The 13,012-nt window shown below is 34.1% G+C and overlaps 1 protein-coding gene across 1 annotated transcript in view; it reads left to right on the top strand.

Moving 5' to 3' along the window:
* The window catches only part of LOC141543029 (uncharacterized), a 30,167-nt gene extending 17,654 nt beyond the window's left edge, over positions 1–12,513 (top strand). Inside the window, 2 exon segments of the mRNA XM_074267830.1 lie at positions 11,265–11,402; positions 12,360–12,513. Coding sequence (XP_074123931.1) covers positions 11,265–11,402; positions 12,360–12,513 — 292 coding nt within the window.
* The last annotated feature ends 499 nt before the right edge of the window (positions 12,514–13,012 follow it).

Genomic DNA, 13,012 nt, shown 5'->3' with positions numbered 1-13,012 from the left:
TTTAATTACATTGGCTGGTCCTACCCATGAGCAATAATATTAATTGCTCATTGGTAAAACCTGCCAATATAAATTTGTGTGGTTGTGTGTGTGAAAAATATTTTGTAATTGTATTCAGAAAGTTCCTGGGTTTGTTTTGGCAGTAGACTCCCCAAATTTTATATTGTTTATAGTTATTTGGGATGGAAAATTTCTTTCTGCCTATTGCTTCTGGGTTTTGTTGAGCATATAAAGAAATGCAAATGATTTACGTGAGTTTTTCTGTAACTCTTATCAAAGTTGTTAATTATTTTGTCTAAGTATACAATTATGCATAATCTGCAAAGAGTGATCATTTTGTTTCCTTATTGCCTGTTCTAATTTCTTCTATTTTCCTTCTTTTAGTGTTGTAGCTAACATTTTTAGTACTATATCAAAAATTAGTGACAATGGACATCCTGGCTTCACCTCTGATTTTATTGGGAAGTCTTTGAGATTATGGTCATTACAGATATTGTTTGTTGATGTTTTTAGATAGATGGTGATTATCATTTTAAAGAATATCAGCTGTTTTTATTCTCTCTAATGCTTTTAATAGGAATAGGTGCTGTCTTTTATCAAACTTTTTAAAGCATCTTTTGAGATAATCTCATGATTTCTGTTGCTTTTGTTTTTGATATAGACAATTCTATTGATATTTTCCCTAATATTGAGCCAACCTCGGATTCCTGGTATAAAGTCAACCTGATCATTATGTATAATCCTTGTCATACATTGCTGCAATCTTCTTGTTCTTATTTGAGTTGAACTTTTTGCATCTTTATTCCTTTGAGAAAATAGTCTATAATTTTCTTTCTCTGTCTAGGCCTTCCTGATTTAGGTATAGTACCATACTTGTGCCATAAAAGGAATAGTCGAACTCTTTCTTTGCTTATTTTCCCAAATAATTTATATAGTATTAGAATTAAGTTTTCTTTGAATGTTTATTAGAATTCCAGAGTGAATCCATCTGGCAGTTAAGGGGTTCAATAATGGCTTATTAAGTTTCTTCTTCTAAGATGCAGTTATTTAATCAGGCATCCAATTTCCTGATTTATTAATCTGAGTAATGTATATTTTCCTAAATATTCATTGATTTTTCTCTTATGGTAAGATTTACTGGCAGAGAACTGGGCAAAATATTTCCTAATGATTGTTTTAATTTCTTTATTGGTGATAATTTTACTTTTCTTGTTTTTTGATAGTGGACATTTAGTTTTTTTAATCAAATTAACTAATGACTTGTATCATTAATTTTTTTATTAAAGCAATTATTAGATTTATTTATTAGTCTATATTCGTATATACCATTATATGTTTTTGTTTTCTTTAAATATTTTGAAATTCACATTTGATTGTGAGGATTTTTAATTTGGTACTCAGTTGTGGATTTTAAATTCATTTTCTTAGTTTTTTTTTGTTTTGCTTTGTTTTGATATGTTTTGTATTTGTTTTTTTAGTTTCGTGCACGATTCATTGATCTGTTCTTTTTGTATTTCACTCATCTAAGAATTTAGGGAAGCAAATTTTACCCTAAATACTATTTTGTCTGCATCTCAGAAATTTTGGTTTGTTATCTCATCAATACCATTCTCTTTTATGTGGATTTATTTTATGTCCTACAATTTTGCTAAAGTTGTTTATTCTTACTAGTATATCATTTGCAAAGAGGGCTAGTTTTGTTTTCTCATCACCTACTTTATTCCTTCAATTTATTGTTTTTCTCTTATTGCTAAAGCTAACAGTTCTAGTACAATATTGAATAACAGTGGTGAAAAGGGGCAACCTCATTTCACCTCTAATCTTATTGGGAATGCTTCTATCTTATTCCTATTGTATATAATGCTAGATGGTAAGGAAAACTCAATTTATTTCTATGTTCTCATTGTTGTTTTTGTTTTTAATAGGAATGGGTGTTGTATTTTGTCAAATGATTTTTTCTGTGTCTATTGAGATAATCATATAATTTCTGTGAGTTTTATTGTTTTATAGTCAATTATCCTGATAGTTTCTTTCTGATATTGAGTCAGCTTTGTATTTCTGATATAGATACCACTTGGCCATTTTGTATTATCCTAATGATAAGTTCCTATAACATCTTTTTCAAAAATTTCAGTTATTTATAATTATTCACCAATTACATTTCAAACATTTTTACATGTTTTTTAAAAAAAGTTTTGAGTTACAGATTCTCTCCTTGGTGTCTACTCACAGCTCCCTTTAAGAAATCACATGTGAAGTTATGCAATGCATTTTCATAAAAGTCATGTTGAGAAAGAAAACATAGATCTTCCATCATAAAAAAGAAAAAAAACCTTCAAGAAAAATAAAATTAAAAAGAGAAAAAAGACAGGGAAGGATGGATAAAAAGTAAGAGAAAAATAGGGAGGGACAGAGGGAATGTGAGAGAGAAAGGCAGAGAGAGATGGAGGGAAGAAGAGAGCAAGCAGGGAGGGAGTGAGGCAGAGAGATGGAGAGGAAGAGGGAGAAAAAGAGAAATACTGCTGAGAATAGAAAAGTCATTTAAAATAGGTCATCTCAAAATATTGCTATTAATTTGTATACACTTCAGATCACTTTGCTTGAATTCATGGGGGGCTTTCCAGTTTTTTTTTTCTTGAGCCCAATATTTTACAAAGAATAATATTCCATGACAATCACATACCATATTTTATTCATCCATTCCCCAATTGGCAGGCTTCTCCTTGATTTCCATTTTTTCTCCTGACAAGAGAAGTCTTACAAATAATTTTGTACTTATATGTCCTTTTATTTAAAAAAAAGAAAAGAAAAGAAAAGAAAAAAAAAAACATCTCTCTTTGCATTCATAGCTAGTAGTGGTATTGTTAGGTCAGAGGATGCGCATTAATTTATAGTGCCCAGAGACCACTGGTGGCTGCCTGTTTGCTTAGGTACCTATAGGTTTTATAGGTTTGGAGTCTACCTGCTTGCCCAGGGCTACACTGAAGCACATGGAGATCTTGCTTCTGGAGGTTGCCAATTTTCCTGGGGCTATGCTGAAGCATGTGGCAGTTCTCAGAGCTGGAATGTGCCTGTTCCCCTGACTATGCCAAAATTTATGGGGAATCTCTGAGCTGGTTGGACCTCTGAGCTGGTACTCAACATCTACTGCTAGTTTGCTAAAGTGGGGCTAGCTGCTGGTTTGCTGGGATGCTTCCTGTTCTGGACTGCACTTCCCTTTTATTCAAGTGAGACTTTTCCTGCCAATCTTCCCAGTATTCTTGGTCTTACAGATTGATGTTTCTACTATTATAGGAGTTGTATTGTATTATGTTGTGTGACAGTGAATGTGGGAGAGTTAAAGTGATTGTTTACTTCACTATCTTGATTGCCTGGACTGAATGTTAATTTATGAAAAAAAAAAAAAAAAAAAAGAAAGAAACCCTAACCTTTTTTAGATATGGCAACATTTACTACTGATAACAGAGTTTATGATTCCATCAATTTCAATATGTCTCATAATTTCCTAATTCCCATCAAAACATACTATATAGTTCATTTTGGTTGTCTCTTAAATCTAATATTGGAGAGTTAGGATCAGAGAAAAAAGGTTTAAAGAGATTAAACATTTCTTCCTGCTAGAAAGAGCCTGTTAATACTTCAAAATATCTTAAAAACAATCTGATTTCTCCAGTGAGGATTCTCCTTACACCAAATGAATTTTCAACAGAATCAAGTTGTTTAGAAGATGGCGGAGAAGAAACACACTACTCAGTGAACGTCCTCACTCCCTCACAACCAATTAGATAAATTAAGTCTCAAAATTAGCTCAGGACTGATAGATACCACAAGGACTGGAAGCACGACTTACCAGCTGAAGAGAATCTGGAGTTTCAACAGGAAAGGTCAGTTCTCAGGGGAGGAATAAGAAAGACCAGCACAGACGGTGGGGTAGGGGCACACTGCGCCTATTGCGCTGGGAGGGGCTCTGGGATCAGAGAAGCCACTGAGGTAAAGGAATCTGGCACAGGCTGTTAGCTCTTCTCTGCTAATTATTTAGCAGTTCAGAAGAAAAAGCCAAAATATTTTAAAACTCAGATTAGATTTCCCCCCCCCCCCCACCCTGGGGGTGACTCGGCAGACTCGGCACCAGGGGGTGTGGCCTCAGCTACCTCCTGAGAATAGTTAAGAGACTGACAAGTGGGTGGATACGGCCCAAGGCAACACACACGGCCTAGCTTAGCTGGAGGGAGTGGAACTCAGCTCCAGGAAGTCCCAGAGAAGCGGAACCTTTGAACTAGGGACCGCAGTTTCTGGCAGACACTTCCAGTTTGAGCGCAGGGGCTTCTCACGTCACCTGCTGCAGACATCCACTCCCCACCCGGACACATAGCCTGGGCTTCCTGCAGTCTTCACTATTCTACGCCCTTGAAGCACAGCAGTGCTAATCATCTCTGAGGCACTCCCAGGGAGGGGGTGGGGAACTCTCTCCCAGAGCTCTCTCTTAGCTCAGGCTCAGGAGCCGCTGCATCCATCCCGTCTGGGAGGAAGCTGGTAAAGAAGTAAATAATTTCCTACCCCAGAGACAGACCCCAAAACATTTTTTAAGTATGAGCAAAAAAGCTAGAAAAACTATAGATTCCTTCTATACAGAGAAAGAGCGGGTACCCAACCCCGAGGAAGTTAACAGCAAAGATTCAGAAGATAACAACCTAAAGGGGAACGATTCCTGCCCCCCATCACATAACTCTCTCCTAGAAGAAGCTCTTAAGAAATTGAGGGAGATCGAAGAAAAATGGGGCAAGGAAAGGGAAGTTATGATAGAGAATAACAACGTCCTGAAATTGGAGTTGGAAAAAATAAAGAATTCACAGGAGATGCAGGGAAACAAAATTAGTGAATTAGAAAAGGTTAAAAAAACACAGGAAAGTAGGATTTCTGAATTGGAAAAGATAAAAAAGTCTCAAGAAAATAGAATTTCTGAATTGGAAAAAGAAAATTCTCAAAAAAAAAAAATTAGGGAAATGGAAAAAAATTCAATAGAGCAAAATAATTCATTTAAAAACGAAATTGGGCATTTACAAAAAGAACTAAAAACTGTGAAAGAAGAAAATAACTCCTTAAAAGTCAGGATGGAACAAATAAAAATGAATGATTCACAGAGAACCCAAGAATCAGTCAAACAAAACAAAAAAAATGAGAAGCTGGAGAACAACGTCAAATACTTACTGGGAAAATCTATAGACCTGGAAAATAGATTTGGAGAGATAATCTGCGGATTATTGGACTTCCAGAAAACTATGACCAAAAAAAGAGCCTAGATTCTATTTTACAGGAAATTATCAAAGAGAACTGTCCAGAGATAATAGAAACAGAAGGGAAAGTAGATGTGGAAAGAATTCATCGAACTCCTTCTGAAATAGACCCTAAAAAAAGAACACCACGGAATATTGTGGCTAAGCTGCAGAATTACCACACAAAGGAGAAAATCCTGCAAGCAGCTAGAAAAAAACAATTTAAATACCAAGGTGCCACAATAAGGGTCACCCAAGATCTGGCTGCCTCCACATTAAAAGATAGAAGGGCCTGGAACCTGATATTCCGAAAGGCAAAAGATCAAGGACTGCAACCAAGAATGAACTACCCAGCTAAGTTTAGCATCTTTTTCCACGGAAGAAGATGGTCATTCAATGAAACAGAGGAATTCTATATGTTTCTAAGAAAAAAACCAGACTTAAACAAAAAATTTGATCTACATCCACAAGACTGAAGAGAAACAGAAAAAGGTACACAGAACCCTTGAGAACTGTAACTCTGTTGTGGGTATATAAAAAATACTCAAGGATAATTTGATTTTACTGATATAAAAGAAAAAAAGGGGGGTGTAGTAAAGGGAAGGAGGTCGGTTCAGAAAAAGGGGAAGGAGTGATAAAAAGAGGGAAACTACATCCCAGGAAGAGACATAGAAAATACACCATATCTGAGGGAACTTAGTGAGGGGGAGAATCATTGTGTGAATCTTACTCTCATCAGAAGAGGCTCAAAGAGTAAATAATTAACATATTTGTTTTTCAGAGAATTTTCTCTCACCTCATTAAAAGGGGGGAGAGGAAAAGGGAAAAGGAAAAGGGGAATAAGTGAAGGGACTTGGAGGGAGGGGGGAGGGATCCTAAAAAAAAAAAAAAAAAAAGAGGGAGGGTTGCGCGTCACAAGGGGGGTCTGTAAATTAAATATCGGGGAGGGGGATCAGGGGGGTCAAGGGAAAAAAGCATAATCTGGGGATAATATGATGGCAGGAAATACAGAATTAGTAATTTTAACTGTAAATGTAAATGGGATGAACGATCCCATCAAACGGAGACGGATAGGAGATTGGATCAAAAAGCAGAACCCTACAATATGTTGCCTACAGGAAACACACTTAAAGCAGGGAGATACATACAGAGTAAAGGTAAAAGGTTGGAACAGAGCCTATTATGCTTCAGGTAAAGCCAAAAAAGCAGGGGTAGCTATCCTTATCTCAGATCAAGCAAAAGCAGAAGTAGATCTCGTTAAAAAAGATAAGGAAGGAAACTATATCCTGCTGAAAGGTAGCATAAATAATGAAGCCATATCAATACTAAACATATATGCACCAAGTGGTATAGCATCTAACTTTCTAAAGGAAAAGTTAAGAGAACTGCAAGAAGAAATAGACAGTAAAACTATAATAGTGGGAGATCTCAACCTTGCACTCTCAGATTTAGACAAATCAAACCACAAAACAAACAAGAAAGAAATTAAAAAAGTAAATAGAACATTAGAAAAACTAGGTATGATAGACCTTTGGAGAAAACTGAATGGCAATAGGAAGGAATATACTTTCTTCTCAGCAGTTCATGGATCCTATACAAAAATTGACCATATACTAGGACATAAAGATCTCAAAATTAAATGTAGGAAGGCAGAAATAATAAATGCCTTCTTCTCAGATCACAATGCAATAAAAGCTACATTCAGTAAAAAGTTAGGGGTAAATAGACCAAAAAGTAATTGGAAACTGAATAATCTCATCTTAAAGAATGACTGGGTGAAAGAGCAAATTATAGAAACAATTAACAATTTCACCCAAGATAATGATAATGATGAGACATCATATCAAAATCTTTGGGATGCAGCTAAAGCGGTAATAAGGGGAAATTTTATATCTTTAGAGGCTTATTTGAAGAAAATTGAGAAAGAGAAGATTAACGAATTGGGCTTACAACTTAAAAGGCTAGAAAAAGACCAAATTATAAACCCCCAACCAAAAATTAAACTCGAAATGCAAAAATTAAAAGGAGAAATCAATAAAATTGAAAGTAAAAAAACTATTGAATTAATAAATAAAACCAAGAGTTGGTTTTATGAAAAAGCCAATAAAATAGATAAACCTTTGGTAAATTTGATCAAAAAAAAGAAAGAGGAAAATCAAATTGATAGTCTTACAAATGAAAAGGGGGATCTTTCCACCAATGAAGAGGAAATTAGAGAAATAATGAGTTACTTTGCCCAACTTTATGCCAATAAATTTGATAACTTAAGCGAAATGGATGACTTCCTCCAAAAATATAGGCTCCTTAGATTAACAGAGGAGGAGATAAATTGCTTAAATAGTCCCATTTCAGAAAAAGAAATAGAACAAGCTATTAATCAACTCCCCAGGAAAAAATCCCCAAGGCCAGATGGATTCACATGTGAATTCTACCAAACATTTAAAGAACAATTAGCCCCAATGTTATATAAATTATTTGAAAAAATAGGGGATGAAGGAATCCTACCAAATTCCTTTTATGACACAGACATGGTACTGATACCTAAACCTGGTAGATCGAAAACTGAGAAAGAAAATTATAGACCAATCTCCTTAATGAATATTGATGCTAAAATCTTAAATAAGATATTAGCAAAAAGACTTCAGAAAATCATCTCCAAGATAATACACTATGATCAAGTAGGATTTATTCCAGGAATGCAGGGCTGGTTTAATATTAGGAAAACTATTAATATAATTGACCATATTAATAATCAAATTAATAAGAACCATATGATCATCTCAATAGATGCAGAAAAAGCATTTGACAAAATCCAACATCCATTCCTACTAAAAACTCTTGAGAGTATAGGAATAAATGGATTATTCCTTAGAATAATCAGGAGTATATATTTAAGACCGTCAGTAAGCATAATATGCAATAGAAATAAACTGCAACCTTTCCCAGTAAGATCAGGAGTGAAACAAGGTTGCCCACTATCACCATTACTATTCAATATAGTACTAGAAACGCTAGCCTCGGCAATAAGAGCCGAGAAAGAGATTCAAGGAATTAGAGTAGGAAATGAGGAAATTAAACTATCACTTTTTGCAGATGACATGATGGTATAGTTAGAGAACCCCAAAGACTCTGCTAAAAAGCTACTAGAAATAATTCAAAATTTCAGCAAAGTGGCAGGATACAAAATAAATCCACATAAATCCTCGGCATTTTTATATATCACTAACAAAATGCAACAGCAAGAGATACAAAGAGAAATTCCATTCCAAACAAATGTTGATAGTATAAAATATTTGGGAATCCATCTACCAAAGAAAAGTCAGGAATTATATGAGAAAAATTACAAAACACTTGCCACAAAAATAAAATCAGATTTAAATAATTGGAAAGACATTCAGTGCTCTTGGATAGGCCGAGCGAATATAATAAAGATGACAATACTCCCCAAACTAATCTATTTATTTAGTGCTATACCAATCAGACTCCCAAGAAACTATTTTAATGACCTAGAAAAAATAACAACAAAATTCATATGGAAGAATAAAAGGTCAAGAATTGCAAGGGAACTAATGAAAAAAAACTCAGAGGAAGGGGGTCTAAGTGTACCTGATCTAAAGCTATATTATATAGCAGCAGTCACCAAAACCATTTGGTATTGGCTAAGAAATAGACCGGTAGATCAGTGGAACAGATTAGATACAAAGGACAAAAAAGGGTACATCTATAGCAATCTAATCTTTGACAAACCCAAAGATTCCAACATTAGGGATAAAAATTCATTATTCGGAAAAAACTGTTGGGAAAACTGGAAATTAGTATGGCAGAAATTAGATATGGATCCACACTTAACACCATATACCAAGATAAGATCAAAATGGGTCCATGATTTAGGCATAAAGAGGGAGATAATAAATAGATTAGAGGAACAGAGGATAATCTACCTCTCAGACTTGTGGAGGAGGAAGGAATTTATGACCAGAGGAGAACTAGAGATCATTATTGATCACAAAATAGAAGATTTTGATTACATCAAACTAAAAAGTTTCTGTACAAATAATACTAATGCAAACAAGATTAGAAGGGAAGTAACAAATTGGGAAAATATTTTTAAAAACAAAGGTTCTGACAAAGGTCTCATTTCCAAAATATATAGAGAACTGACCATAATTTATAAGAAACCAAACCATTCTCCAATTGATAAATGGTCAAAGGATATGAACAGACAATTCTCAGAGGAAGAAATTGAAACTATATCCACTCACATGAAAGAGTGTTCCAAATCACTACTGATCAGAGAAAAGCAAATTAAGACCACTCTGAGATACCACTACACACCTGTCAGATTGGCTAAGATGACAGGAACAAATAATGACAAATGTTGGAGGGGATGTGGGGAAATTGGGACACTAATACATTGCTGGTGGAGTTGTGAAAGAATCCAGCCATTCTGGAGAGCAATCTGGAATTATGCCCAAAAAGTTATCAAACTGTGCATACCCTTTGACCCAGCAGCGCTACTACTGGGATTATATCCCAAAGAAATACTAAAGAGCGGAAAGAGACATATATGTGCCAAAATGTTTGTGGCAGCTCTTTTTGTTGTAGCTAGAAACTGGAAGATGAATGGATGTCCATCAGTTGGAGAATGGTTGGGTAAATTGTGGTATATGAAAGTTATGGAATATTATTGCTCTGTAAGAAATGACCAGCAGGAGGAATACAGAGAGGGTTGGAGAGACTTAAATCAACTGATGCTGAGTGAAATGAGCAGAACCAGAAGATCACTGTATACTTCAACAACGATACTGTATGAGGATGTATTCTGATGGAAGTGGAAATCTTCAACATAAAGAAGATCCAACTCACTTCCAGTTGATCAATGATGGACAGAGGTAGATACACCCAGAGAAGAAACACTGGGAGGGGAATGTAAATTGTTAGCACTAATATCTGTCTGCCCAGGTTGCATGTACCTTCGGATTCTAATGTTTATTGTGCAACAAGAAAATGATATTCACACACATGTATTGTACTTAGACTATATTGTAACACATGTAAAATGTATGGTATTGCCTGTCGTCGGGGGGAGGGAATAAGGGAGGGGGGGTAATTTGGAAAAATGAATACAAGGGATAATATTATAAAATATATATATATATATATATAATAAAAAAAATTAAAAAAAAAATCAAGTTGTTTATAACTTATCACTAATGATATTACTGATATTGCTTCCATACTACCTGAGACAAAAAGCCCACGCATCATCCAGCATACAATAAGCTCAGTCCTTCAGAAGATTTGTTTTTTCATCGATATGGGTATTCCTTCTACTTATGCAGCTCCTAACCAATCTGAGTCCTAAACTGCCTCTGTGAGTTAATGTTGCTTCTTCAAATCAACTAGTGCTAGCTTGCTTTTTGATGATTACTTTTTCTTAACTCACAGTATTTTGTATTTAAACAAGAAAGTAAGTATTTAAGCAAGAAAGTTCATGTTTGGAGACTTTCAAAAGTTTGTTAAGACATAAAATAGCTTGTTCTGGTTTTGCTTTAGGCAACCAATGGTCACTTCTACAGTGTAATAGAGCATTAGAGTAGGAATTGAATGGGGTTGCTAAGATTATTTCTAATAATTTTCAAAAGACCTTTATTTTTAAGGTCAGTAAGCCAGTTGAAAATCCTTAACTGTTTCATACAAGAAACATTGACATACTCTTTTTTTCTCTTACATACCCTTCAATTTTACAATCCTTACTAAAATTGAAAGGAGGAGACAAGAAAAGCTCTTATTTTCTACATTTCTTTTTGGTTTTCAATGCTTCTTGAATAATCAATTGTCCATTGCTGTGGACTGTCCATTACTTGTGTTTGTGTTCCACATATGTATTACTTCTAAAGAATATGAGATGTCTTGCTGTGTTGAAACATATCCAGAAAAATATGATTCAATATTTAATTTTAAAGAAAAAATGTTTCTTTGTTATTCTAGAACAACCCTTATGATTGCTGTCAGTATGCAATTCACAGAAATGGTCAGTCTTCTTCTTGAATATAATGTTGATCACACTATGGAAGATCAACTTGGACGGACAGCTGAGGCTTATGCTAGGACCTATAATTATCCTCTGTAAGTGCTATCATAATTCTAATAATTTTTCCTCCATAAAATAGAGAGTAGATCTGGCTTTCATAGTTGCATATCATAATAGTCTGGAAAACACCCTGGCGAACTCCAGCTCTTGAGAACTGCCCCATGCTTCAGCATAGCCCCAGGAAAAAGGGCAGCCTCTAGCAGACAGACCTCTACCTGTTTCATACTTAAGGGTACTAAGAAGAAATTGATCAAATGGCAAATTTAGGTTATCTAAATTCAGTAGGAAATAAATAAGAGAAAGGATACAAGGTAGTCACATAATCTGAGATTAGAATTTTCAGAAGTAATAATGAAAATATCTGCCATTTTTGTAGTTTTCTTAAGATTGTTCATTGTTTTATATTGATTTTATTATCATCACAAAAATTATATGATTTATTAATAATATTATTGCACATTTATAGAGACAGTAGATTTTTTGTTCTTTTTCTGTTTCCATTTTAATCTCTTGCTGACCCCTCTCAATTGTAAGAGACCTGAAATTAGTTTTAGGGACATTATGTCTTGGATGCCTTCACATAAGTGCTAACTAAAAATCATAAATGTTAAATGTTTAATATTAGAATTCACAGAGAGACAGCTTACAGGGGGAAGGATGCTCAATTTGGAGTCAGGAGATCTCGGGAGAGATCATGCCTCTCACCCTCTGTGTGACCTTGGACAAGTGTAACCTTTGTGGAATGCAGTTATTTAATTGATAAAATAGAGAGAATAGAATTAATGACCCAATACTACAATTGTATAATACTGTGATTATGAAGATAAGTGTATTACATCTAGATTGAATGATTAGGTATTTTTCTACAGACCATCAAAACAATAAAAAAAAAATTGGTGATAATCTACTAAAGATTTAGATACACAAAATTTCTTGCATATAATTTTTATCTTGATTGATATAGACTTATTATATTTTATTTTCTATTTTAGACATGCTTATGTCAAACAAATTGAAAAACATATGGAACGTAATAAACCCTGTACATCCCAAATCAGCTGTTCAAAGAAAACTACTGTTGTTCCTGGATTTGTTTTGAAAGCATCTTCTCTGAACAAAAAAGGTAGAACTGACCAATCCAAATAAATAATTTTAAAAATGAGCAACAATCTTAAAATTCATAAAAATTCTTATTTTCTCTATTTTTTTCTATTTCCATTTTATATTTTAAAGGGATAGGAACTGATTTATTTGTGGTAAATTATTTAAATAATTAACCTTGTAGGTCTACCACCGTGAAACTGGAAAAACAGTGTTTGTGTTATTATCTGCGTTATAAAAAAAATTAGATAGGCTACATTCTTAATTTTCTGATTTCTATATTATTCTAAATATATTTAGCCCAACTATATGAAAATTCTTTAATACTTTAAAGATATTTAGCAATATTTAATGTTTCTTATTCTTAAATGTGGTGAAAATAAATAAGGCATATTATTTATGATGGAATATAGAAAGAAAGAAAGATCAAACAGCAGAACAACATTTTTTGGGAACTCTGCAAATTGCTTATCCAAGCTTTGGAAATGCATTTTAAATGTTTTCAAATTTTTCCAATGGTCATAAAGCTTTTCCTTAACACAAA

The sequence above is a fragment of the Sminthopsis crassicaudata genome, chromosome 5 (genome assembly GCF_048593235.1).
Source record: "Sminthopsis crassicaudata isolate SCR6 chromosome 5, ASM4859323v1, whole genome shotgun sequence".
In the NCBI taxonomy this organism is placed as follows: domain Eukaryota; kingdom Metazoa; phylum Chordata; class Mammalia; order Dasyuromorphia; family Dasyuridae; genus Sminthopsis; species Sminthopsis crassicaudata.
The sequence above is the reverse complement of the archived record's forward strand: the minus strand, read 5'-3'. Positions and strand labels throughout refer to the sequence as shown.